Source organism: Anoplophora glabripennis, unplaced genomic scaffold (genome assembly GCF_000390285.2).
Source record: "Anoplophora glabripennis isolate ALB-LARVAE unplaced genomic scaffold, Agla_2.0 scaffold10, whole genome shotgun sequence".
NCBI classification, from domain to species: domain Eukaryota; kingdom Metazoa; phylum Arthropoda; class Insecta; order Coleoptera; family Cerambycidae; genus Anoplophora; species Anoplophora glabripennis.
In genome coordinates this window covers 2,289,116-2,316,637 of record NW_019416481.1, presented here as the reverse complement: position 1 = coordinate 2,316,637, position 27,522 = coordinate 2,289,116, and the positions used below count along the sequence as shown (strand labels likewise).

General features: G+C 32.3%; 1 protein-coding gene across 2 annotated transcripts; it reads left to right on the top strand.

The window, feature by feature from the left end:
• The first annotated feature begins 688 nt into the window (after window positions 1-688).
• On the top strand, window positions 689-27,087 carry LOC108904065 (protein SERAC1). Of its 2 annotated transcripts, XM_018706465.2 has the most exons (8): window positions 689-865; window positions 13,173-13,287; window positions 22,445-22,884; window positions 23,007-23,286; window positions 25,388-25,515; window positions 25,571-25,726; window positions 25,787-25,933; window positions 25,995-27,087. In XM_018706465.2, the coding sequence occupies exons 2-8, from the start codon at window positions 13,187-13,189 to the stop codon at window positions 26,123-26,125; spliced, it is 1,383 nt and encodes a 460-aa protein (XP_018561981.1). In that variant the 5' UTR covers window positions 689-865; window positions 13,173-13,186; the 3' UTR covers window positions 26,126-27,087. The 2 variants fall into 2 exon arrangements, with proteins under 2 accessions (XP_018561981.1, XP_018561990.1); XM_018706474.1 differs by lacking the exons at window positions 689-865; window positions 13,173-13,287 and adding an exon at window positions 15,901-15,988.
• The last annotated feature ends 435 nt before the right edge of the window (window positions 27,088-27,522 follow it).

Below are 27,522 nucleotides of genomic sequence, written 5' to 3'. Positions count from 1 at the left end.
TTATAATTATAAATATGAGAATTTTTAGCCACTTTTATAAGGTTTTATAGTTCAAAGTATATATACCAAGACATTTTTGGGTAGATATTTGAGGCACTGAAAAATTGTTCAAAACTTATAAAGTGGGCAGGAAGAGGATTTTGGTACAAACGTTAGTCATCATAGAGACCCGCACAAAGTAAAACCCTGACAATTTGTCAATGAATGTACTGACATATGAAAACTAATGTTTTACAGTGGAAAGCTCCCACAACCTGTGTGTCCTTTCATAGCACAAAACATGTTCAAATTCCAGTAAACAGAAAACTGGACGAAACCAACTATTATAGAAAAAAATCTATCACCATACTTTCAATGAACATGACTACCATCGAAACTATTGACATTTATACCTCAAACTGGCTGCGCCCTTAGCGCCGCTTGAAATTCTGATGAGCTCTCGTCAAAACTCCTTCTGATTCGTAAAGCCCGTTCTGGGAATTAAACTAAACATCCCGACTTTCCAGATTAAAGTAAAAACCGCGTGAAAGTGTAGTAAAACAATTTTCCAAAGAAATTTTCATTTCTGTGCTCGACGGTATCCGCAACCAGCAACCATACAGTCTGCTCTCCTAGTTCACGTGACGGAGCACCAAACCACTGCGCCGATAGCAATTTCTATTCGTCTATTTACATTCGGCGTGAATCAACTTTTCATTTCAACATCATTGCGAGCGAAGTTCGCGCGAGTTACTGTGCCGTCGTGCTAGACACCTGTTTCGATAACTTTGACTAGAAAAAATTACGTGCGATTAATACTGTGACACAAACACTATCCTTTTCGATGTGACACTTACCGCTTATTGTTCCGCACAGGAAAAATAAGGTAAGTCCAAACAGTGCGCTTTCAATTTCAATAGGTCTAGTTTGTCGCATAACAAGTAGGCGGGTAGCGTGCGATTTGTATAAACATTACACAAGTTGCAGCCTTTGGCCGATTTTTACGCCAAAATAAATCGGCGGTCCGTTACACAACATTCTGTGATTGGAATAAATAATTCTTACGTAGTAAAAGAAGGCATAAGTTGTGCGAGATTATTTTCTCTGTGGAAGTTGTGTTTAAACTTTTTACGAATGCTTCAGGGAATACTTCAAATTATTTACTGTTAATAAATTTTAAAAAATTAATTTAAGAAAATACTGTAGGGCCTAGTAACGAAGACAAAGGAAATTGTATTAAATAGAAGTGACATAGTTTTAGAAATAGATACGTTATCATACCCGTATCCAAAAATAACTCTTAGTAACAAACATTCTATTGTCTATTTAATTAGTGTGAACGAATTACCTGTGTGAATAAGTAATTAGTATAAATTTCGAATATATTTCGAAATATACAGGCTGTTACAAATTCGCTTCTCACTACAAAGGTCCCGGAATCGGTAAGAGATATGAAGCAGCTTAAATGGGGGCAAAGTTGCCTAATCAGAGGACCAACATTATGCCTCTAAAAAATCAAGGCTAACATGATTAGTTTTCGAAATATTTGAAAATAAAAACGAAATTTTGGAAATCCGTTTTTGTTCCATTTCAGTCTTGTTTGAGATGATATTGAAAAATGAAGAGCACTCTTTCATGGCAACTTTTTGCCGTTTATCGAATGGCATAATCATTTTTTATATGTAACGTTCCGTCTCTCCAGGACCATCATCAACTTCATTTTTTAAATATGGAAATACTGTACTGCCTCAGCCCGAACTAGATTCAGACGTTTTGTCTCGAAAAATTCATCTTCAATGTATTCGTTCCTAATTTATCTATTTTTTTTAGATTTCTATGTTTATTGAATTAACGTACCTACACTCTTAAGTGTCGTTAGACCCTGTGAAATCCACCTAGTTATTTAAACTATTACCATGACACGTTACAATAAAACATTATTAGAGTTTTAATCCTTGTGCTCATAGTTATTTCTAGGTTTCGCGAGTGCTCAAAATTCAAACAAATTTCGATCTAATTTTTTTCAGGATATTCATACAAATACATCTGACATGCTCTTTCGCAGATGCGGTTACAGGTATAATAAATTCCGATCATATTATGCTTATCTTAATTTTCAACATTTGCCAAAACGGAAACTTTTTGAACATTTACTGTCATTTTTTGAAGTATGTATATAATATTCATTTAGAGTTTTGGTTGTTCATATGCATTTTTAAGAACTGATGTCATAATAGAATTAAAATTATAATATTGTTTTAATTTTGATGCGTACAGAGGTAAAATGTAGTACATATGTGGAATTTAAAAAACACGTTGGATTTATAATAAATTACATTTAAAATAAATAGTTTATGAGAATAAAATAATTTTTGTAGGAATAAGGGCGCCAGACGTGAACTCATCCCTTCACCCCTTCATAATGCATAAAGAAATTATTCAATTTGTAAACCCCTTAAAACCGTATTGCACTGGATCCCTTGACAAGCAATGATTTATTACTTTGCATCGAATATGATCCTTCTATAGGTGGATTTAGCAGGGTCTAACGACACTTAGAGTGTACGATAATTCAATGAACATAGAAATATACATAAAAAATTTAGATAAATTTGGAACGAATACATTGCAGATGCATTTTTTGAAACAAAACGTCTGAATCTGGTTCGGGATGAGGCAGTACAGTATTGGGGGTCATGAAGGCTTGCAAAAAATGTAATAAAATTTTCATGGTCGTATTTAAAAAATGAAGTTGATGATGGTCCTGGAGAGACGAAACGTTACATATAAAAATTGATTATGCCATTCGATAGAGAGCAAAAAGTTGCCATGATAAAGTGTTCTTCTTTTTTCAATATCAACTTAAACCAATACCTTAGGTACTTGTAAAGAAATTTTTCTTCAAATAATAAATTGTTAAAAGTCTTGAAAGCCTCTTAAGTTAATTGCGATATAGGTATACACTATAACTTTTCAACTTTATTCTGAGCATCGTGGAAAGAAATTAACTGGCGTATTTTAATACCATTTAATGTGATTAATAATAGTAATGAGTCAATGTCAATTTAATGTAATAAATTAAAGGAATAAAAAAAATAGTATTGATCGGATTTAAATTACAGGTGACAAATAATACATCCAAGTATACAAGTATGTGTCACACTAAAAAATTGGCTTTTCCTATCTATGTTCAAGGTTAAATGATCGCCAACTATGAACTTTTTTTGTGATGAACTTGAACTGTCTTTCGTTTACACAGAATTTGCTTCAGTCCTCTTTTTAAGAGGATGATCAAGTGTTTCTTATGTATTTTGAGAATATTTTATGAAGAGAAGAAATGTGTAAGAACATCAAAGAAAGCCTGGTCCGAGTCAGTCGAATTTATTTGGAAGTAATTCATATCCATGACATTTATTCAAGGTTTTTTTTTTCAAGGTTTGGGATTCACGATTTCCTTTTTTTGCGATATTTTGCAAGTTTTGTAAAATTTTTGGGTAATGAAGCTGAACGGACTTTAGATTCAAATTCGACTCGACAAAATTTATAAGAAGAACACTTGATCCAATCCAGAAAACCTCTTTCTAAATTTTCTCACTACCATTAAACAGATTTTTTGCCATTTTCCGCTATTTTTTGCGTTTTTCAAAATCTGTTAGGGGATGCAGCTAATAGATTTTATACTCGAATTCAGACTACATAAGAAACACACTTGATCAAGGTCTGAAAAAACGTGATTCTTGTAATTTTTTCCCATTTTTGGTGATTTTTTGCTATTTTGCGACTCATGCAAAATCTGGGTTGCTAGGTTGGGTATTGGGGGTATATTCAATGTTAGTTGGGGTATGTGTATGCCGTCCATAGAGTAGGTAGTCGTTTTCCGCAATATTGGCAGTCTTGCATACTTTTTGCATACCTAGATTTCTGGTACCTGTCGCAGAACATTGACGTCATTTGATAAGACTTAAAAAAAAAAATTCTTTGAATTCCTTTGAATTATCTCAATACTTTTAAAATGGAGTAAAAATACACCAAATTGCTTAAACGGGGTGAGGATACAAAAATTAAAAAAAAAATAATTAAACTTATAAGTGTCTGAAAACCATGAATTTGTTATCAAACTGTAATTCACATATTTACGATTTTGGGCCCATATCAGTTGTATGGGTATTACTGACCTAAATTTGAGACAAGATATAAAATCATACAGTACGGACTGTAATAAAAGTTAAATCTCGATATAAACCGTTAATCTTCGTTATAAAAAATACCACAGATTACGACGATCCTATTGGTCAAAGCAGATAACAATAAAAAATGCGTTAGCGTATTAAAAAAGAAATCAATATAACTCATCTAGAGATAATTGTTTTAGCGTGACCTTGACATAACTAGAAAATGCATTTAATATTTTTCAAAATTGCAAAATTATTTTTGAAAATTGGCAGAAAGTCGTAAAAATTCTAAAAGTAATTCAGGTTTTTTTAAGCAGGAACTTTGGAAATCTGTATCCGTTATTTATTCTCACATCTAAATAGGAATTTCGACATTTTCTGACAGGGTGATATACTTCATAGTAATAGTATACCTCATCCAGCTGTTTACTAGATATGGAGAGCATAATAGTTTTTAAATATGCTTTCATAGTTCCTACAGATTAGGAGGTCACTCTCTGTCAGCAGGTATAAAACCGTGCTTTGTGCCAGTAGGTGTTGAGCAGCATTAACAATTGATATATGACATACCTACCTACTTTTACATATCACCTACATCTAAATATAGCTATGGCTAATGACAATTAGTCCGCAAAGTAATTGTTTCCCACATTATTATTAAAAGTTTTTTTTTTATAAAATCAAAACTTCCTTTTATAAAAAAAAAGAAAAAAATTTTTATCTTTGGAAGGCTTCCAGTTTCTTTGTAATCTTTGTATATCTAAATCTCGTGCATTTCAGCAAATTGCTATAGTACAAATCCTACTACAAACAATAACAAGAGATCCTGTTGATAAATTCCAGTAAATGTCCTGTTTACCTCAAAACACTTCAATTGTAATGCGTCTTATAAAATTAATATGAAGTATATTTTAGATCACTCTGTTTGTAAACAGAATTTACCTACACGTGCGCTCGTGGCAACGTTAAATATGTATATATCAAGGTAATGCCAAAACGGGATATTTTAAGGGAAAAGATTTTTCAAACGCTACAGAAATAAAACGTGAATTCATCATAAAATAGCATCGACATTTTTATTAGATAGATATTTTTAGCTAGATGTATGTTTATAAATTGAAATGTATGATTGAATTCTATAATCAGTTCTTGGCAGAGTCTATTAAAACGTTTCTCGAAAATTCACTTACTATCATTATTCATTGAAAAATGCGCAAGAACAAAGTAGGTACTTACATTGTTTGAAGTATTAACTGAGTAAACAAATCTATATTTAAGTGTTCAACGGTTCAAGATTTTTCGGTAGGCAGCTTTGAATATAAAATTTTAAACACATATAAACAGAGGACGGTCGCTGATTTCTATATATAGAGGTGGAAATGTCTTAAACTTGGCAAAAGAATTTTCCTCGGAATTTTCTATACAGTTCTGCGATGAGGACTATTTACAGAAATAACACAGACCAACAAAATTTAACTTTTTTTTGGAAGCAGAAACTTGAATATATATATTTCCGAAGGATTTAGGTGCGCTGAATCGGAATCTGGCAGCAGAATTGCTCTATCACGTCAGGTTTTTGAGATATCCTAACCTAAAAGTGCAAAAAACTGTTTTTCGTCATATTTGAGGTTATGTAGTAATGCCATCTATTCTTTTTCAAAAAACTAATACATTGAATCTAAAAGTACAAGGCTCGCTCCTTCGAATGCCGTTGAGTTTGCTCAAATATCTTTTTTCCGTTGAGATATCACATGTTGAAATTTTTAAGTTTCTCAGTTTCTTAATATGCCAAAAATCTACTAAGGATCCCTTAGACGTCAAGCAGTCGATTGCAATTCAGAAACTTCATACCCATACGGTTGGTGGGTTTGGAGTTAGTGGGCTTGGGGTTTGTAAGCTTGGAGTTTGTATGTTCGGGTTTTGTGGGTTTGGGGTTTGTGGGTTTGTGGATTTGGAGTTTGTGAGTTTGAGTTCGTATGTATTGAAAGTTTCTGAGTATGAAGTTTCTGAACTGCAATCAACTGTTTGACGTCTAAGGGATCCTTAGTAGATTTTCACATATTAAGAAACTTATAAACTTAGAAATTTCAACATGTGATATCTCAACGAAAAAAAAAAAGATATTTGAGCAAACTCAACGGCATTCGAAAGAGGGAGCTTTGTACTTTTAAATTACTATACCTATGTATTTTTTTTTAGAATAGATGGCATTACTTCATAACCTCAAATATGACGAAAAACAGTGTTTTTGCACTTTTAAGACAGGATATCTCAAAAACCTGACGTGATAGAGCAATTCTGCAGTCAGATTCGGATTCAGCGCACCAAAATCCTTCGGGAATTAATATTAGTGTGTCTGCTTCTTGACCCTTGTTGACCTGTGTAATCTACAAAGAGTACATAACTGGAAAAGCCAAAGCGGATTTCTAACTCTAAAATTTAAGAAATGAAGAAAATAAGTAGCAGAAAAGGTATCACTCATGTAAAGCAAAAAACAAGATTAAATCTAGAGGATTCCAAAGTTTCACAATCTTATTCCAAACAAAGCAAGACTTTCACATATCTATATATCGTATTTGTTTTTCAATATTGTTCGGAAAAAGTGAATTTTAAAGTATAAACGGTTTATATCTTCAACATTTTTACTAGGCTGTCAGGACTGAGCCGCGGGACATAGGCGTAGGCATTATTTATTAAAAAGCAACAAATTAAATTGTCTACATCCTCACGATAACAAAGACAACAGTATACTAACGTGAACGATTTCTTTTACGATTTTAGTTTTTTGATTGATTAATTTTAGTCTTTTGATGAATAATGAATGAATGAATAATGTGTGTAATTATGTCGAACGTAAAATGTGTAAAACAGCAAACAATTCATACTATACTGACTAGCAAAAAATAACTTAGGGGATGCTTACTTTAACCCCCTTCAAGTGGCAGAAATCTCCGTAAAATTGTTGCACATGCATTAAAAAAAAATGTGTAAAATTTGACTATTTTTGTTGTTTTTGCTTGACATTTTTTGTTTTCCATATTGTTCGGAAACTTTAAGAAACTGTATCTCCCAGGGGCTGAACATTTTACTGAGGTCATTTTTATACAAAATATGTTCTATTTAGCTGTAGATTCACCGGTACCATTTGTGCCACTTCTTTTGAAAACACCCTGTATAAGGTTATGCTGAACATTCATCGCAACACAAAAATCTGATAAATATGGTTTCTAATATCCTATAATAACTGGTTTTGGAAAATTAATAATCGAAATTTCACGATAAATTTCTCAATATTTACTTCAGCTCTAACAAAAAATCTACAACATCCTTGACCTTCTGATAGGAGACTGTCTGTAACAATTCATAGCGACTCACCGTTCGTCTCAGACTGAAATTACTTTAATAACATTAATAACGATTATCCGTAGCAGGTATCTGCTACTACACGTTTATTGTGTTAAATTTTATGTAAAATCTAGCCATATCTTCAAGGGCAACCGAGTTTTACGATATTGAATTCATAAACAATAAAGGATTCCATATCAATTGCGACGTCTGCAATTTTTCAGGCATTTGGCGGAGGTTTCCCAATATCTAAAATATAATAAACCTACATATTTCTATTACTTATTATCTTAAATACAGGGTGCTAATGAACTCATGCCAAATATAATTGTCACATGTCCGTTATGTTAAAATGAGGTAAATACACTTATTTGTGATGAGTAAAATGTAATTTTAAAATCTGACCTACCTCAACATTGCAAGGAGCCACTTTTTGAGAACTGCTGATTTTCAGATGTTCGATGTATCCACCATTTGCTTGCACATAAGCTTCAGCGCAACGTATCCAATTCGCTCGCACGCGTTGCAACATTGCCACGTCCTCTCGAATCGTATTACAAGCTTCGGCAATACGATGTTGCATTTCTTGTGGATTTTCGAGAGTCCAGTGGTGAGTGTTGCGGATGTTACGTACACCATTTCGACTGAAACATGCTTCATCTGCAAAAAGTATTTGCGCTGTAAATTGAGGATTTCTTGCATGTTCCTGAATCAACCATTTGCAAAAACCTCGACGTAGTGGAAAGCCTCAGGAGTAACGCTTGAACACGTTGAATATGAAACATGATGCGAAATATTTACTTGCTGTGCGATATTTCTGGTGCTATGATGCGGATCTTCTTCGAGGAGATCTAAAATCATCTCCTCGACATTTTATATTCTTAGTTGTCGCCCTGGGCCACCGTCGCGACTTCGACGCGGTTGTACTTCATCGGCGTCCAAAACTCTTTGCGCTACAGCAACAAATGTTCGCGGTGCGGTAGCACATCATTCAGGATACCTTGCATGGTACACTTGTCAAGCTCTGTAGGCATTTTCGTTTGCTTCGCCATAAATTATGAGCATATAATATTCGCGATTGCAAAATAAAACTTGGAAATACAGCTATTAAATATACTCGAAAAACAGCACAGTCCTGAGGGGTTGTTTCTTTAATTATCTATCTACCGTTATGACCAGTATCCTAACAAGTCTGGATTTCAAAAGAGTTTACTATTTAATTCTCGAAATGAAGTTTATAATTATCATTATACTTTAATTAATACGTGGGAACTTAGAAATGTTGTATGTTCAGAGAATGAATTTCAGGCACTTACCCTCTATTGCTTACGTAGAATGTAATCCATTGGCTGGCTGTACAGGGTGACACTGAAGTTGAGAGAAACAAAAGGAAACAGCAAAACTTACAGGAAGGGTTTTAATAACAATAAACAAAACAAACAAACAAAATAACAACACAACGGCTCGAACAACATTATTAACTAATTTATTATCACGCGACAGCGTACCGAGATTCAGGGAATGCGCGCTCCATAGCAAAATTTGGAAAAAAGTTTATCCATTATTAAATTTAATTAACTAGCCCGAGACTCTAAAACTAAGTCGACTGCTCAATGTGGAACATAAGAGATCTTTCCCGAAATCGACACGCCCATTTCTTGGGTTCAGAAGTTTCTGTTCTTATCTTACTGGCGGGAACCCTGAATGTCGGGATGCTTTGGCATAACTATGCCATGTTAATAATTGTCTACTGAACTGAATTTACATTTATATAAATAATTATGTGACTTACAAGTAACCCTAGCCTTCCTCTAGCGACTCCGTGTAGCAAATACGGGACGGATTAGTAGATCTCCTTTAATCTACTGTTATAGCTTGGAAAATCCGTCAAAAAACCAGCTACTTGATCTGTAACTTTCTTTTCCAATTACTATCAATCTACAATTTGATTTAATTCTACTTTGGAACCTCTACGCTCTTCTCGTGATTTCGCGCGTTATTAAAAATATGGGTTTCTATGCTGGCGCCTCTCAGACGCAACAGATGACTGTCACATGGCCCCGACTCTAAGTGAACTTGTTAAAAATATTGCTAAATTTCTCCGAAGGACGACGCTACCTACCTGAAACTCTTAAGTTTCGATAATTTGTGTTGACTAATATATTTTACTTTTTGGCCCCTCCGTTCCGAGAACTAACAAATAAAATACCACGCGTCCCGGCTTTTTTCCTTCTTTTTCACCCCTTTGAATTTTTGACATAAGTTCATTAACACACTGTATAAGACGCCATTTATTGGTTTTCATTTGAAATCTGTCGCATGAAATATTTTTCCAAAATGTAATCGTTCAGTGTTTGTTAAATTATATGTAGATAGTCGTAGAAAATTTTACCTAGAAATACAACTATAGTTACCTACGTGGTACGTATTGAATTTTAAAGTAACTAATAAATATTTTTTAGAATTAATCATAAATACTAAAAACTTCGGCTCAATATTCAAAGCAATGAAATCTAAATGGGCGATGGTTAAAATTGTCTATGATTAAAATGGACATGGAATTCTGACACGCTACCGCCTCGTGAGCGCACTATTATTAGATATTAAAAAAATATATTTGTATATGCGTCAGTAACGTAATAGGCTACCAATTTATCTATATACCGATCCAGATATCGCTTGAGTAAACTCGGATCGTAGAACAAAAAGGAAATGTCATCGATGTCTGTGTGAACTGTACAGTTTGTTTTTTATCGATTGTACCATTTATGAAATATAAAATAAAAAAGGATTTAGAGCAACTTGTAATCTACGTAGTGACGTAGAACAGCACATATATTTGAAGGAAAATGTAAACCTCTCTGAAACCTTCAATAGAATTACACGATCTAGAAGAAAGGCCATAAAATAATGGCGTTGGTGAGAAATACACAAAGTCAAGTTTAAATATTCAGAACAAAGCGTCTGTCTCTTCTACAATACAATGTACTTGAATATTCAAAAGCACATTTAAATATTTATTTTTTACATAATCGGTGTTTCGAATAGTCAAAGCAACTATAAGGTTTACGTAGTAATTAGATCATTTTTTATTCAAATAAGCAGTTATTAAAGCATTTTATCAACATGAGTATATCGAAAGTAGTATTGTTTTCTTTAAACGAGTTTAATTATCTCTTAAATACAAGATAAAAGTTGATTGGGATAAGAGCAGGTATTCTTAAAAATATATAGTGATAGTAAAAACTGGACAAACATTAGGTTTAGACTACTTCGATTTAAATTTTGAAAATTTGGGATACCGGGTTTTCGGGCATGCCCTTCTCAACTAAAATAATGGCGTCCACGTACCACTTCCGGTTATATCGGAAGTCGCCATCAACTTGCTTATTTTAAATGGAACACCATATATATTATTGCAATTTTGGATTCTACGTGTTATTTTAGGTGGACTTTTATGAAGTTTCCATATTCCTAAAATTTTCGAGATATTTAATTTTTTTCAAAAAAGTGGAGAGAAACAGTGACTAGCTTCAAACCATGTGTATTTTATAATTTTTAGAATTCTTCTTAACTTTATTCTGCTCATTGGTGGAAAATAGGGATATGTGAGATATGTCTCATTAAAAACTGTAAATGTTCTGCTTAGAATCCCATTGCAACGTCTGTGAATAAATAATAAAATAATTCCACAGTTATCCTCGAAAGAAATTACATGATTTTAGGTGATTACACAAAAAATAGTAGATAACTTAAAAACTAGAAGAGATAGGTGTAGGGAACCCTGATACCGTTCGAAAGAGAATAAAATTGTGTATCAAAATATAGAAAAACATACAGGATGTTCCATTTAAAAAACCGACTTATGTAGGTTTGAGGTTAACTAAGCAATTAAGCCACTTTGAAAGTATGGATGGGAAGCTTAGGGGTCTAGTTTTCCCTCCCTCCAAATATTATTGCTTTATCTTTCTTACTATAAAATGCACATGGTTTGAAGCTAGTCACTGTTTCTTTCCATTTTTTGAAAAAAATTAAATATCTCGAAAACGGTTAATTTTAGGAATAGGGATACTTCATAAAATTCCACCTAAAATAACACGTAGAATCCAAAATTGTAATCATGTATAGGGTGTTCCATTTAAAATAAGCAAGTTGATGGCGACTTCTGGTATAACCGGAAGTGGTACGTGGATACCATTATTTTAGTAGAGAAGGGCATGCCCAAAAACCCGGTAGCCCAAATTTTCAAAATTCAAATCGAAGTAGTCTCTGAAATAATTCTAATGGGCCGTCACCGTGAGACACCCTGTATATTTTCAGATCATACCTGGTATATTAACAGTGGCAGAACTACCGTAATACAAACGGGAGCTGTGGGGACGACCACACCACTAACATTTAATAAATGTACTATATCGAAACAAACTAAAAAAATTTCGCTAACGCCTACGTTAAGTGTTTGTGTAGTTTTAGAAAATTCTATACAGGGTGATTGATTAAGACTGGCAAAATTCGTATCTGGAAATACTCGAGACTAAATTAGGACGTTTTGGCTAAACATTCTTTAATTTAAAAAATATAGAACGTAAAAAATTAATAGAATTGTGTCATGTGGTCTGATGAAGCGTGTTTTACTAGGGACGGAATAAATAATAATCACAATGGACATATCTGGGCGATATAAAATCCGCATGTAATTAGATCAAGACTAGTTCAACAATGTTTCAGTCTCAACGTTTGGGGTAGAATTTTCAACAATAATTTACTGCCTGTATATGTTTTAAATGATCGTTTAAATGCAGGTCTGTACAGAACTTTATTGGAAAACAACCTTTTTGATTTAATTGATGACGTAGGGCTTAATATTGATCAAAATATGCGGTATCAGCACAATGACGCAAAACCACATAGAGAGAGACAAGTAACTGCTCGATTAAACGATCATTTCCCGAATAAGGTCAATAGCATGGCCATCGCGTTCCCCAGATCTAAATCATTTGGACTTTTATTTATGGGGACATATGAAGCAGTTTATGTACTATGCTGAAATCACTGCCCGTCGGCAGTTTCTTGAAATAATTCAGAATGCTACCATCTGCCAAAGTTTATCATAGAGCTTGTATAACTAGGAAATTATGACCTGTTTAAAAACATGATAAAAAATATAAATAAACCGAGTAGTGATTAAATTAGTAATCCTTTGTCTTTAAATTTTGTACGTGTGCAGACTTAGTATTTCTTTAGTTTTGGGCCCTAAATATACGAATATGTATATATTATATTTATTATTATTATAAAAAATTGTACTTTTATGAAATTCTCAATGAATTATTAATAATAATATGCTGCAACATAGTTCTTTGCAACACTGCGCATAAAAAGATAATGATATGGTGGCTTGGGACATTTATGTTATAATGACAAAATAATATACTAAATAGAAGTATGTATATCTAACAAAGAAACGGAAACAACGCTTAGCTTATTAGACTTTGGTACAACTTCATAGAACACGACCGTTGTTATTTAAATAATTTCAAGAAAATTATTAACGATAACGTTAGTGTTAGAAAAGTCACAAAAAATAATAAACATATTTGTAATCAGCATGACTAGTGTAAATTTTAATTAAATTTGAAATTAATATCCCGCTTCTAAAAAGCTTCTTTTTTGCAGGACTTTAATTCAAAATGGATGAGGTGGAGGATATTATGTGTGACCAGTGCATTCTATCTCCGGAGTTTAACGTACGATTCATCGATAAAAAATCGTACTTGGTAGTTCCTGCAACGTAAGTGGCATACCCAATTGTTATTCTGATAATTATTAATATCGAACACCTGCACATGATAATTTTCTGCATTCAGGCGTCAAAATATTTTAAAAATTTACAGTGGGTAAGTTTTGGAATGTTTTAATCAACGTCAAACTTAAATAAAATATGCACAGTAATGAAAATGTTAAATTAAATCTTTTATATTTTTACCTCCATGTTCCAATCAATTATTTTTTGATGATAAGAGGATTTAAAGATTGTAAAACTGTATCTAGAAAAGAACAGCTTCACGAATTTTATTTCTATTTTGTATGAGCAATATCCGGAGCTATCAAATTTTTTCAGTTCACTCCTTGACATTTAGGATTTATCAGCAGACGGCTACGAAATAATCTGATTATAAATAGTTGTGATACGCCACTCATGATATAATTTATTTGTATTCAGCTTTCTTTGATAAGGAGTTCTCTTAATTATATCAAATATCTAAAGTAAACAAAGTACAATCTCCGACTGATATTTATTGACATAGTTAAACGAAAAATTTAAAAAATTACGTGATTTCGTAATATTGTAATTATATGTAATCATTTTATACATATAAAGTACATACAAGATATAAGATGATGAGTATCTGCCACTATCGTTTCTGTAATTAAAAAACTAAGTTTATTTTAAAAATAATGAAATACAATAATTTTTTAATAACATAATTAAGATTAATAGGTAAACATAAAAGTTTATTCATTTAATTCACTTTCACTGTTAATATTCATCACACATATTAATAATAAATGTCTCTTTACTATTCGTAATATGAATGTTCGAGTGTTTAACCGCATTATTATACTAATATACAGGTTCGGAAAGTACCGATGGTCCATCTGCCGTTACGTGAGAGCGATAAAGTAAGACATAGAAATCCATGCGATAGAGAAAGATGGCTATAATGAAGGCGTCTAATAGTCACCGCCCATTTCGCCCTTCCACAAATAAGATCCACGTCTTATTTGTGTTCTTATAAATACTTGTATTTTCATTCATTAAAATGCTTTAACCTTATTAAAAGAAAAAACCATCAAACTTCACTTTAATGAAAAAAATTGCATTTTTTTTCTATGAAAACTAAAATAGTTTTTTTTTATTTTATTACGAAGTAAGTTAACAGTTATTTTTTTATAATTAAAATAAAATTATAAAAAAATTACAGTTTACCGTACAAAATCATTGCTCTAATAATATTGCTTCGCTGCAATATAAAATAAATTAAAACTAACAAGTTAGTAAGCTATATTGCCATATTCGCGATAAAATTCGCATCTCATTTTCTGACCGGGAACGTGCCGGCGGACCACAGAGCGTTCGAACGTTGAAGCGAAACAGCTGATTTCCCCAGTCGTCTTGAATTTTGCAATTGTTTCAAAATGAAAGTGTAGCGGATCCTAACTTTATTAACAAAGTGCTATGGACGGTTGTGTGTTGTTTTAGTGGTACTGGCATTTTAAAAATGTGTGTACCAGACTACTCTTTGAAAAACAATACGGACTACAAACTGAATAATTAATTGAACACTATTACTAAAAACTCATATTCAATTATAAAACGTAGTGATAACATTAGCAATATTAAAAATACTTAATTGTAATAACATTCGAAAACAATTATTATCCTTATACATTTGTTTTTATTAACTAATAAATAATACTTTAAAAAGTAAAAATGCCTTCATGTGTCTAGCTAAAAGTTCATGTTGTCGTTATAGTACACATTAAAAACGTATTAAAAACTAGGTTAGTGACCGAATAATACAGTTGATCAAGATTCACTCTCGATAAACCTTTGTGCGGGTGCTGTCGGAAAAAGGGTTAACTAATTAATGATATTACGAGTATAAGGTGATTCAAACCTTGTATTATTAATTTCTGGCATAATTGCTACTTCTAATTTTTATAAAGTCATAAATTGCTCATTGCAGGATTACAAAGAGTATGTCTATGCTCATTCAAACAATCTTTTATATTTTTAGCTGCTTAATAAAGCATTAAACAACCGGCCACCTTGAAATTGTGTGTATTATTGTTATTCTTTTATCTCTGTTGATGGTTGTTTTATTTTACACCGACCACTAGAGTCAACCTCACTTTTCGTTTGAATATCATGGGTTTCAACCATGTTTCAAACCACAAAAGGAATTATTACTACGGTCGTACGTTTCGATCTTATTAATCTTCATCAGAATGAAAACTAGAAGATGTTAAATATGTATAGGTATAGGTACATACAAGTAATGTTTGTACACTACAATCCATTTATTTTCGAGAAACTGATCCATTTTTCACTTTTCAACTCTTACCCTCGCATTTTTCGATTAATTCGGTCCCATTCTAGAACTACTAGTCTAGTACGGCACCTCCTACACCCAACAATTCGCTATTATAGAACCTGAATTGATACGTCCTTGGGGTCATCATCATCATTATCAATTACTCTATACGCCAATAAAATCCATACATATATCTCTGTCTCGCAAATTATTAGTCATTTGACGGTCTTCAACGTGCAATATTCAATCTGATCACACGAAAATAGTGTTTCGTGTGGTTTTTTACACGCGCCAATGAGGGATGTGGATGAGTGATTAGTATTGTGAGATGATGTTGGATTACCACTTTAAGCTTTGTCAAACTTTAACCACCTTCAAGCTGCATGTGTCTAGGTGAGAAAATCACAGAAAATTTTTAAAATAAAATTTCATTCTGGTTTTTAAATAAAACGTGTTTTGTTTATAGAAGCAATCGTTTGATTTGATATTTTAATTATACGTTTTATGGAAATGGGCTCTATTTAGCGAAAAAAATTGCTCAGTCGTTAATTTTTACTGCCCTGTATCTCAAAAACTATGCGTTATAGTTTATATGAATTTTTTTGGTTAACTTGTGACGTAAGATCTAAACTAACGACAGTCAGGTATTTTAGTTGCACCCTATGCATAAATTAATTCTTAATAACCAATAAACTAGAAATTTGAGGAATTTTAGCAGTAAGAAACCTTTACCTAATTTTGGGAAATGTATTTTTTGACATCAAACTTAGGACTTAATTTAAAAACTGTTTCCTAAAGGTCAAAAAGACACTTTAGTTGGACTAGAACGAAAAGACTTTTACTCTGGAACAAAAAAGTCATCTCCATGCAGCTGTTACTTATTAATTTAATTGGATAAATTGCTTCAATAATATGACAACTTATTTTTGAAAATCTATTTGTTTCAATTGAACAAATATTACCACTCAAACTAATCATTAAACTATCATTTTTTTATTTTCTTAAGTTACTTATTTGTGATACCTACACAGTTTTCGTTTTTTTTTTTCATTTATTTATTGGGTTTTTCCCACCCGTTAAATTAAAAAAAAAAATACGAAATAAACCTTTGCTCCAAAAAGATCAGTTAAAGGTTATTTTTATGAAAATAATCTTGCCTAACCAAAAGTATCATACGAAAAAAGCAGCAGACAAATACACGTCACACAAATCATCACACAAATACACATCGCCTATTTCAAAAAATTGTTGAAGTTTCGAAAATTTATCTATCTATCTATCACGATGACTTGTCATTTTTAATTATTTTTGGCAATATAAATTGGTTTGCTTTTTAATGTTTCCAACGTTAGAAATATAATGTGACGTTCTTCCAATCCCCATGTCTAAAAGATACGCCAAGAAAACTTCTTCCGAGTTTCTACTGCATTTCTTCCAAGATTTTAGCGAAAATAATCCTAAATATGCAACTTCGGCTTTCAGTCGAATATTTTCTGGCAGTCCATCACATTCTTTTTTACTTATAAATAGCTATGTATCCATAACGACAGACGTTGACAACCAAGATTTGACTGCTTGACTTTTTAAAACATCTCTTCAAATTGGTTTTCGTTAAAAAACTGCTGGACAAAACGTCACACGTGGACTGAAGTCCCATACGCACGTGAGAAATTGCCACATTCTAGCAAGCGCTCGTGCTCGTGCGTCAAACATCTCGATTATAATGGCTTATTTCACTCACTTGCAATATAATCTACTATTAAGCACTGTTAATTATCTAAACATTTATTTTTTGACGAACAAATGTTTCGTGAAATGCACCTGTACAAAATCAAATCAATATTTCAAAGGTGCGAAACGTATATTTAACTCAAACCCCATTAATTAGAGATATCCTGGTCCACTGTTAATCTTAATATGTGCGTCATCCACCTACTGGACTAAAAATAGAGAAATTCATATTGGCAATATAAAACCCGAGGTAGATCCAGAATTTATTTTACACGTCGACTCCAAATAAAAAATCGCCTGATCAGGAGCTGATTGATGTATTTTTATAACCTTGAAATTGAAAAGAAATTAGCTTCCTTCTGACGTCTTGCCTGAAAAATAGTTTCAGCTCTAACTGGATTGTTAAATTTAAAGCTTATCTGTTTAAAGTATCATAATCAGCTGCCACTTTGGGGCAAAATCTCTACTCTCAACCTTAAAACATAAGCTTGAATTTGCAACACATTTTTAGTCAATTCATTAATTTTTACATATTCGTTCTTTAACGAAAGTAATTTTATTTATTGTTAACATTTATAGAGAAATTAGAACAGCCTGTAAGGGATATCTCTTGTCATGTTTGTTTTGAAATATTTACTTTGTCTATGTAGGTTGAAGCGTTTTCACTATTAAATGGTTTATGACCTTTTGAATCCTCCAAAGGAATTTTTTTTGCTAACAACTGATTTACATGAGTTATGGACTCCTCAATGTAGCCTTCAGCTACCGTTGAAGATTTTCATCAACGCACCTACATTTTTAAAGTTTAAAGCTCCTGAATTTATTAATGGTATAGCTGAAGTTCTACGGTATATTCGTGAGCATCCTTCAACTTGAGAAACGCGGCAATTTGTTTTGGCATTTTCCCAAATGTATGAATTTCTATTAATTGGTTATGCTTTACCATTTGAATATATAAAAAAAATTACTATATATCCGATATATTTAAATCGAGGGGCGATTCGCTAAGGAAAAAACGTACGAAGATTACAAAATTTCTGAAATATCTTGTAATGTATCTGCAGATTTCAATATCGATTAAAAAAAAATTACAAATTTCATATAAATAATCAAGATTACAATATCTTTCAACCGATTACAAAACATTTCAGGAGATTTCAGAGTTATTTTAGTAGATTTCATTGATTATTTAAGATTTCAATAGGATTATTCGAAATTAAAAAAAGATTTCAAAATTTCTTAATAATATTTCAAGGAATACGGGAAGATTACAATAAGTTTTGAATGTCCATTTGAACAAAAATAATTGAATTAACTTCAACTGTCATTCATTTCATTCATTAACAGTAGTGCTTTGATTAAGAATTTCCAGTATCATTTTTACGCAAAAATTGTAACATTCTGATTAAGTTTTTGTTCGAATGAACGTTAAAAACTTTTTGTCATGACAAAAATGATAACGCCATTTTGAAAGTAGGTAAGTATATATTTTTATTGAAAGATAAAAATATAATAATCCAATAAACTAATAAATATAAAAAAAATAGAAGTAACATAAAATAAACATTTTCCCACAAAATAAATAATAAGAAATATTTTAAGCTTTTATTAACACTTGTATTTAATACTTTACCTGTATACAGTGTATTTAAAAAAGACGCGGCAATATTTAAGGGGGCGATTGCCCAGATCATTTACAGAATGTTGAAATTTCATTAAAAAAACAGTAAAAATTAAATTTCTCCAAAACCTCTTGATATTATATTGAAATTTTAGGCCTGTCAATAGCTATGGCAGACGCGTACTTTGCAATACAAAACGATTTTTTAGTCTTACCAGTTACTAGCTATTTGTAATGAAAAAAATAGGACCCCGCTGGTTTTTCTAAAAATATAATTTTTTAATTCCTTGTTCAATTATGAAGAAGAAAGCTTTCCTCAGATTATACGCACCGTACGTCACACCGTTATTAAGTAAAAAAATAAAAAACATTTTATTGCGCACCTAAACCCAATGTTGTTTTAATTGAGCAATTTAAATTATTTAACAAAGAAATTCAAATTATCAAATTTGATTGATTTTTGAAATGTGGTACATACTGTTGTTTGTAGTAGGTAATAATAAGGGGCTGCGTTTTAGAGAAATTTAATTTTTACTGTTTTTTAATGAAATTTCACATTCTGTAGATCGGTAACGAAGCGTTTGCGGACCTATGTTTATAGGACTTTTTTTTATAAACTGACCTGAGCAATCACTCCCTTAAATATTGCCGCGTCTTTTTTAAACACACTGTATACAAGTAAAGTATTAAATGCAAGTATTAATAAAAGCTTAATATATTTTTTATTTATTAGTTTTTGGGAAAATACTTTCAAAATAGCATTATCATTTTTGTCATGACAAAATGTTTTTAACGTTCATTCGAACAAAAAACTTAATCACAATGTTACAATTTTTGCCCAAAAAATGCCTAATACTGGAAATTCTTAATCAAGTTAATGAATGAAATTAATGACATTTGAAGTTAATTCAATTATTTTTGTTCAAATGGACATTCAAACCTTATTGTAATCTTCCCGTATTCCTTGAAACCTTATTAAGAAATTTTGAAATATTCTTTTAATTTCTAATAATCCTATTGAAATCTTAAGTAATCATTGAAATCTACTAAAATAACTCTGAAATCTCCTGAAATGTGTAGTAATCTTGATTATTTATATAAAATTTGTAACATTTTTTGAATTGATATTGAAATCTGCAGATACATTACAAGAGATTTCAGAAATTTTGTAATCTTTGTCTGTTTTTTCCTTGGCGGATTGCCCTTCGGAACACACCAATCGCACCATATAGGTTTCTGTCGAGGTTTCTGTGGCATTCTTTGGAAAATGAGGTAGGGGGGGGGGGCGTTGTACAACGACTACATCGACGAAATTCATTAGCTGATTACATAGATTACAGCGAAGATTACAGATAAGATTACGTAGATTACAGTTAGATTACATAGATTACAGATAAGATTACGTAGATTACATAAAGATTCCAGGGCAAACGTACGAAGATTACATCAGCGGATCGCCCCTCGATTTAAATATTCGCTTACAATAAAATATAAATGTTTTTCTTTGTTTGCAATGTGATCAGTAATCTATTCACTTCATCACATCGACACGCCCCAGATGGCAAAAATCATTGCCACCTAAAATAATAATAGTCAGTATTCTTCGTTTACAAAAATATTTTGAACCTAAATAAACGTATCAGGGTCCAACATTACAATTTTTTTTAATTTTTTATATGTTGCTGATATATCTTCTTCGATTTTTTTGGTAATAAATTACACTCTATTTACTTTACTGATTCAATAATTTCTGGAGGAATTAATGCGAATTCTTCATATTATTATTCATGAAAGAAGTATCATCCAATTTTAATAATATAAAATAAATAGCTATGTTTGCCATTATGATAAAATTAAAATTAATCGACAAAAAAATTGTGTTTAACATGGCAGTAATGTAAATTTAATTTCATGGCTGCTTTAATGGACTCAACTGCGCCTCGTCTGTCAAATACCAGCCGCCTTAAATCGTGTACTTTACAGCATAGTTAAACAAATTACTATTTGATGTAAAAGCACAGATTGGCACATGTCAAACGCGTCATCTAGCATTTAACGCCAATATTTTAAATTGTAATTTAACATCCAGGCATTATTCATAACACGAGTCCACTGTTGCACAAATCCTTTCACATATTACCACAAAACAGAATTACTACTTATTAAAAAATATATGTAAAAACAACAAAACGTATAAGTCGTTTCCTGTTTTGAATTATTATTTATTTGTAACGTATAATTATATCTGCTACATATTCATGAATTGTCTGTCATAGTATTGTAGCTACGTTTATAGGCAAAGACATAAATTTCATAAAAAAATATATAACATAATTCTGAGCGTCCAATATGTCCTTGATTAAACATTAACAGGTAGAAGCCACTTAAATATTATCTGTCGTATTGACTGGACAACCTATGGCCTCGTTTAAATATGTACAGCACATTTTCTCCAATAACGAAATGGAATATTCATATTGAAATAACATTATTTTCTAAATTCTAGTCAATTAGTAAATGCAAGTAAGTAATTACTTAATACATACTAAAATTTTAAAATGCATATGTATTTATGCAACATATATTACGTAAAACATTATGCTGTATATCATTTGACATACAGGGCGTGACTAAAAGTTTGGTCAAATAGTGAAACATCACAAATTTAAAATGAAATTCGTAGAAGTATTCAAAACCGCTTTGTTTCAAGATACAAATCATATATTTTTTTAGTGGCACAGGGCGTGCACTTAGGTATTAATTTCTGTAAATATAAGTAACCTTATTAGTATTTTGCTTCAGCAACTTTTTGAAGTATAGCAGACTCGTTTCCGGATAACCAGAATAAAATAAAATCAATTGAAATTGCACTTTACTTATCATTTGCGATTAGAAATTGACCATTGATACTGACGTCATCGAGCGATGGCTCGTGAGACGTGAGCCCTTATATTATAGAAGGGTCTCTAAAATGCGTGTACTAGCAAGCCACCCTAGATTCCTGTAGTTAAAACAAAACGATTTAGACCAACTTACCTATACGTATACAAAAGGCAAAAGCCTACTAGTTGTAAGATATAGCTACGAAACAACGTTTTTTTCATATATGTAACTTTAAATCAGTTTGAGCTTACTTGACACAGGTCTTTCTTTATTTGTGTCTATTATATTACTTGATAATGATATAGTGTGTTATTCTTTTAAGGTCTCAACCCTCTTGATCTTTTATTTTATCAATAACTCATATAAGTCACTCAAGGAAAATAAATAACTAATACAAGTTATAACCTTGCAACCAATCGCGGTGTGCTAGAGTGAGACAACATATACTAAGATACTGTCTGTCTCTCTCGCACACTCAGCTACACTTTTCACAATGGCACGCTACCTCCAGTAGTATATGCTCGAAAGTTATAACTCATATGAGAAACTCAAGGAAAATGAGTTACTAAAATTTCCACCACTGATCATTAACATTTACAATTATGTTCTTCCAGAAAACTATGGCTTGCCGTCGACCTCCTGGCTCGCGCCCTCTTGCCGTCTGTAGCCAGCGTCTATTCCGCCTTCTTCAGAAACCCCCAGAACGTCGTCTCCAACGTCCGAAACCAGCTCATCCCATCCCTAGCCGCCTTTCTGGCCAACAGCGTCTCCCGCTCCTTAGCCTCGGTGCAGAGGATATCGTTCCCCCTCACCATAAGAATAATCAAGGTCGACGAGAACAAGGCCATAACCTCCGGCGAAGAAGAAGACCTGACGCCGGAAAAGTCGGTGGAGTGCTTGGTCCTCTCCGAACCCGATGAAGAAGAGATCGAGGCGGACGTGATTTTCATTCATGGGCTGCACGGGGGTATCGATAAGACTTGGAAGCAGGGCACTTGGAGGCACAGCGGGCACAAGTTGACGCATCAGTCGCCCATTAGGCGGCAGTCCACAGGTGAGTCACGTTAACTTGTTTTTTTTTCCTCGCTTTTTGCGTCGCTTATTTACTATTTTAATCCCTAAATATTGCTATGATCGCTTATCAAACGATTTTATTACATTATTTTGCATTTCTAGGCGACTTATACGTGCCGCCTAGGCAGCAGTCCCTCAAGCGCACCCTATCCGAGATCTATTCGAAGATCCCCAACAAGATAGCCAGGAAGGACGAACAGATATGCGTGGTTGCGAAGGAACCGGAGTGGGAGGACGAGGAGTACGCCGAGGAAGACGTCGACTACAGCAAGTGCTGGCCGCAGGATTGGATACGCAAGGATTGCCCCAACGTGAGAGTCATAGCCTTGAATTACTCAACCGATGTCCTGTGGTGCCCGATGTGGGCGAAAAAAAGAAATCGGTGGGTTGTAGTGTAGAATAGTAGTGTCTTAGTTATCGTAATCGATGCGGCCTTCTATATTTATCCCACATTGTCATGCGATTCACTGAATCACGAAACGTGACAATGAGCGCGATTTTAATACTTTAATAGGAACAAAGTGCAACCTTCGTTAAATTAATTTATACCGGGATAACAAGCGAGGATTAAAAAATATTCAACTCTCAGATTCGTAGATTGATAAAAAAATTGCTTGCTATTGCAAATAATGAAAAAAACTAGTAAACTTAACATTTTTGCTAATTTGATGTTTTCAGAGAAATGCAACTGAAAGTTAATTTTATGAAGTACCCTGTATGCTTTTATCGTATTTTTATTACAAAGATTTGTTCATGAAATATATTTTTTAAAGATTTAAACTGCAAACATATATTTTTTAATTCAACTATTTCTTGATTGATTTAAGTTAAAAAAAATGCATAGCACACAGAAAATATCAAGATATAGTAGGATTACAAAATATCCAATAATATTTAGATTTAAAAAATCAAAAAGTATATACAATAGGTCCCATTTGAAAAAGTTGAGTTTATGTTTAATTGGAAAACTGTAAAATACAAAAACATATTGTGTACGCCACTAGATTCTGCGTAATAAAATTGTGGGCTTAAAAAACCTCTACAAAAATCAAATATTTTAGCAAACAAAAAAGTTGAAGGGCATCCTGGAAAACAGCCAAAAATGGAAAACGACCTGTATATCTTACACCAGTCAAGATATCGAATGTGTTTTTTCTATTCAACTATGTACTCTCGATAACAGAACCCTTAGCTACTATTTTTTATCTATATTTTTGAAAACTCCCGCTATACAGTGTCCCACCTTGAACTACGTCGATCGAAATCTAAGAAAGTACTGCTCCGAAAGTTTTGAAAATTCGGCAACATAGCAATGTCACTAGGGCGAGCAGAACTAAAATATCTAGAACTCTCCAGTACCAACCGACACCAACTTCGTTATTTTAAATAGAACACCCTATATATTATAGCATTTTCGGATTCTACATGAAATTTGAGGGTCACTTCACTAAATATTCCCTATACCTACGAGTTATAGATTTTGAGATATTAATTTTTAAAGAAAAAAATGCTAGTAACTCTTTTCGGGAACATAATATCAAGCGGATTTTTGGCACCTGTAAAGGGCCTAGCTAACGCTAAATTAAGCTATACCAATAAATTAAAACATTTAATACTAGGTGTTTCATTTTTGCTGTTACATTTTGATAACTTCAGACAGCTATAACTTTGTTAACTTAAATGAAACACACTATATTTTTTTACTCTGTGGTATGCAGATTGAAATTTCCTTTCAAGCCATATAAGAATTGTTACGGTATGGTACTACTTTTAAAGATATTTGCAATTTTCTGTTTTTTTGGACACTTTTTCTCGTATCAGACCTGTTGTCAAATTAGCCATGACCAGAAATACTCCGGTCATAATTGAGGTAAAAAGTTTCCATCTTTGTTAACATAGTGCGGTCTAGATAAATTCAAATAGGTTGAATGGCTCAAATACAAATCCGATACAAATTATTATAATCAACATTTGCAAATGGCAGGAGCGTACTTCAACTTTTACTATGTAAATAAGCACTTACCTTAAAAACAGCTACAGTCCTCCGGTTGGTTGTTTTAAAATCACATGTTAATGCACACTCAGTTTTTATATTTTAAATTTAAATTACATGAAAATAAGTAAATTTCGTCGAAGTATAACTATATTATGACATGAAAACAACTTTTTCTACTAGTTCATATTGTTCACAATCACAACTTCACAACACTGTCAATAAAACAAGTAAACAAAATGTCAAAAGCTGATAGGCAATTGTTTAGCTGTCAGAGCCTACTCATATAATTTTTGAAATTATTTTATTTAACCTAACATTTTAAATTATCTGTTAAATAAACAAAAACATTGTATGAAATTAATTTCATAATAATACCATCGTATTTTTACGTACATATACAAGGATGTTACTAATTAAAAAGTAGTACCTGAAGTTTTATGTGGCAAATTTTGATGATAAACTTTACGTTTAATTTTTATTATTGCAGAACCGACATGGTTGTGAGAAGTCAAGAGATGATCGAAGAGCTCTTAAAACTGGGAGTAGGAAGGAAACCCATCATATGGGTGGGACATTCTAAAGGAGGACTTTTCATCAAGCAAATTATAGTAAACGGTAAACGCTTGTTATATATCCTAACCGTAAAATTTTGAATATTCATCACTTTCAGCCTGGGAAAGGAACCAACACAGGCCAGAAGTCTGCGAACTTTTCAGGCAGTCTAAATCCATAATGTGGTACAGCGTCCCTCACAGGGGATCATCGCTGGCAGATTTCACTTTGCCGTTACTAAGACGCAGCGTGGAGTTACTCGAAATACAAAGAAGTGAGTTAACGAAACGATAACTTTTACATATATTTTACATATTTAAACGGTAACTTGTAGATTGCGAGTTTGTGCTAGATTTGCACAAGAGATTCTTGGAGATCGTTCAGAATAACGATTTGAACCTCGAAGTCTTCAGCTTCATAGAAACTTCATTTACTCTCATGTCTTTCATTTACTTGAAAATCGTCGCTTATGACTCAGCAGGTACAACTGTTACAAATATATTAATAGATATGTATTATGAATGTTGATTGTTTTGTTTTAGATCCGAATATCGGCATAAAATGCGACGTCCCGCTGGACCACAGGGAGATATGTAAACCTGCAGGCAGGGACTGCTTCTTGTACACGGAACTAGTGAAATTGATAAATAGGTGTATCGAAAGACATAGATGAGATTATTAAGAAATAGCGGCGGTAATAATAGAGAAAATATTGACAAACGTAGACTGCAAACTAGTACCTTATAAACGTAGCTGTTATTGTTCAATTACGGTAAATACAGAGAAATATCTATGTTGAGAGTTGATTTAAAAAAATTAGAAGTAGGGAGGTAAGAATAATTATCTTTTTTTAATAGTAATGTACATTATAGGTACCAGCTGATTTTGTACAATGCAAGTATATTATATTTATTTTTTATATAATAGTTATGTACTATTAAAGGAAAAGAGAAGTAGTTCCCCATATTTTATTTTAAAATTATGTATTTTTCTCCTAGAGATAGTAGTCTTTAACCAAGTTTTTCTTTAAGTTTAAAGAAATCATATTCACAGAAAACACTTAAATCGTAGTACAATTTTATGTAATTAAATCGTTATGTTCTTAAATAGGGTGCATTCGATGTAATTTTAGCAAATTAATGTTGAAGGTGTATAATATATAAATTTTATATTCGGGGAATTCGCCATAATTTATTAAAAAGTAATGCAATAAATACAAATATGTGTATATATAAAATATAAACAAACTCTTCTGTGATTTACCTTCTAGTTAGCTTTTCACTTGTATCAACCGAGTCAAAGAAATGTTTTTTTTCTTTAATGTATTACCAAGTTCGAAACTTGAAAAACTTTGGCTCAGTTTTGTTTAAAATAGTAGATCAAGAAGCGAAATGTGATGTTAGTATTAATTATACCAGTGGACGATAAGTCTTACATGCATATTATTGATTATTAAAAGAAGAAATATCTATTTAACGTTAATAACTGTATCATAGGGAAATATATCTGTAAGGGAGTTGCGATTTCCTTGTACGAGCATTTATAGCTAACTACATATCAAAATGAAAAAGACGATTGGGGAGAACTGTATTTTTAAGTATTTTGTCTCAATGCAATTTAATTTTATCTTGTAACTGTAACCAATGTTAATAAATGTTTAAAAAGCAGTACAAAAATCTGATATATAATTATTATAACTTCCCTAAAATCCTATCTAGCAGCTAAACTGTGGAAATATCATGAATTGAGATTTTAATTAAAATATTGCGACTGTAAATTAATTGTGAGAGATTTACAATAGATGGCGCAACTCATGCTACATCGCATCGGACACTTCCATAACTATATTCATGTCAATGCTCTGTCATTTTGCCGAAGTGTAAACAACATATCTTTTCTCAGCTTCGAAGTTGTCGAATTATGAGGCAATAAGGCATCATTTGTGGGAAGTCATCGAAATCAAGTGCTGTTGGAAACTTACGGTGAACATGCTCCATCGATAAAAACGAGTGAGTATTGGTTTCGACGTTTCAGATGTGGTGACTTCGAAAAGTTCGAAGATGAGGAATT

What these genes read in the sequence shown, in the direction of transcription:
- LOC108904065 (XM_018706465.2), top strand. Translation starts at nt 13,187, where the DNA reads ATGGATGAGGTGGAGGATATTATGTGTGACCAGTGCATTCTATCTCCG. An exon ending in TGGGCGAAAAAAAGAAATCG is followed by an intron (nt 23,287 to 25,387) that starts GTGGGTTGTAGT and finishes TTATTATTGCAG; the next exon opens with AACCGACATGGTTGTGAGAA. An exon ending in GTTACTCGAAATACAAAGAA is followed by an intron (nt 25,727 to 25,786) that starts GTGAGTTAACGA and finishes GGTAACTTGTAG; the next exon opens with ATTGCGAGTTTGTGCTAGAT.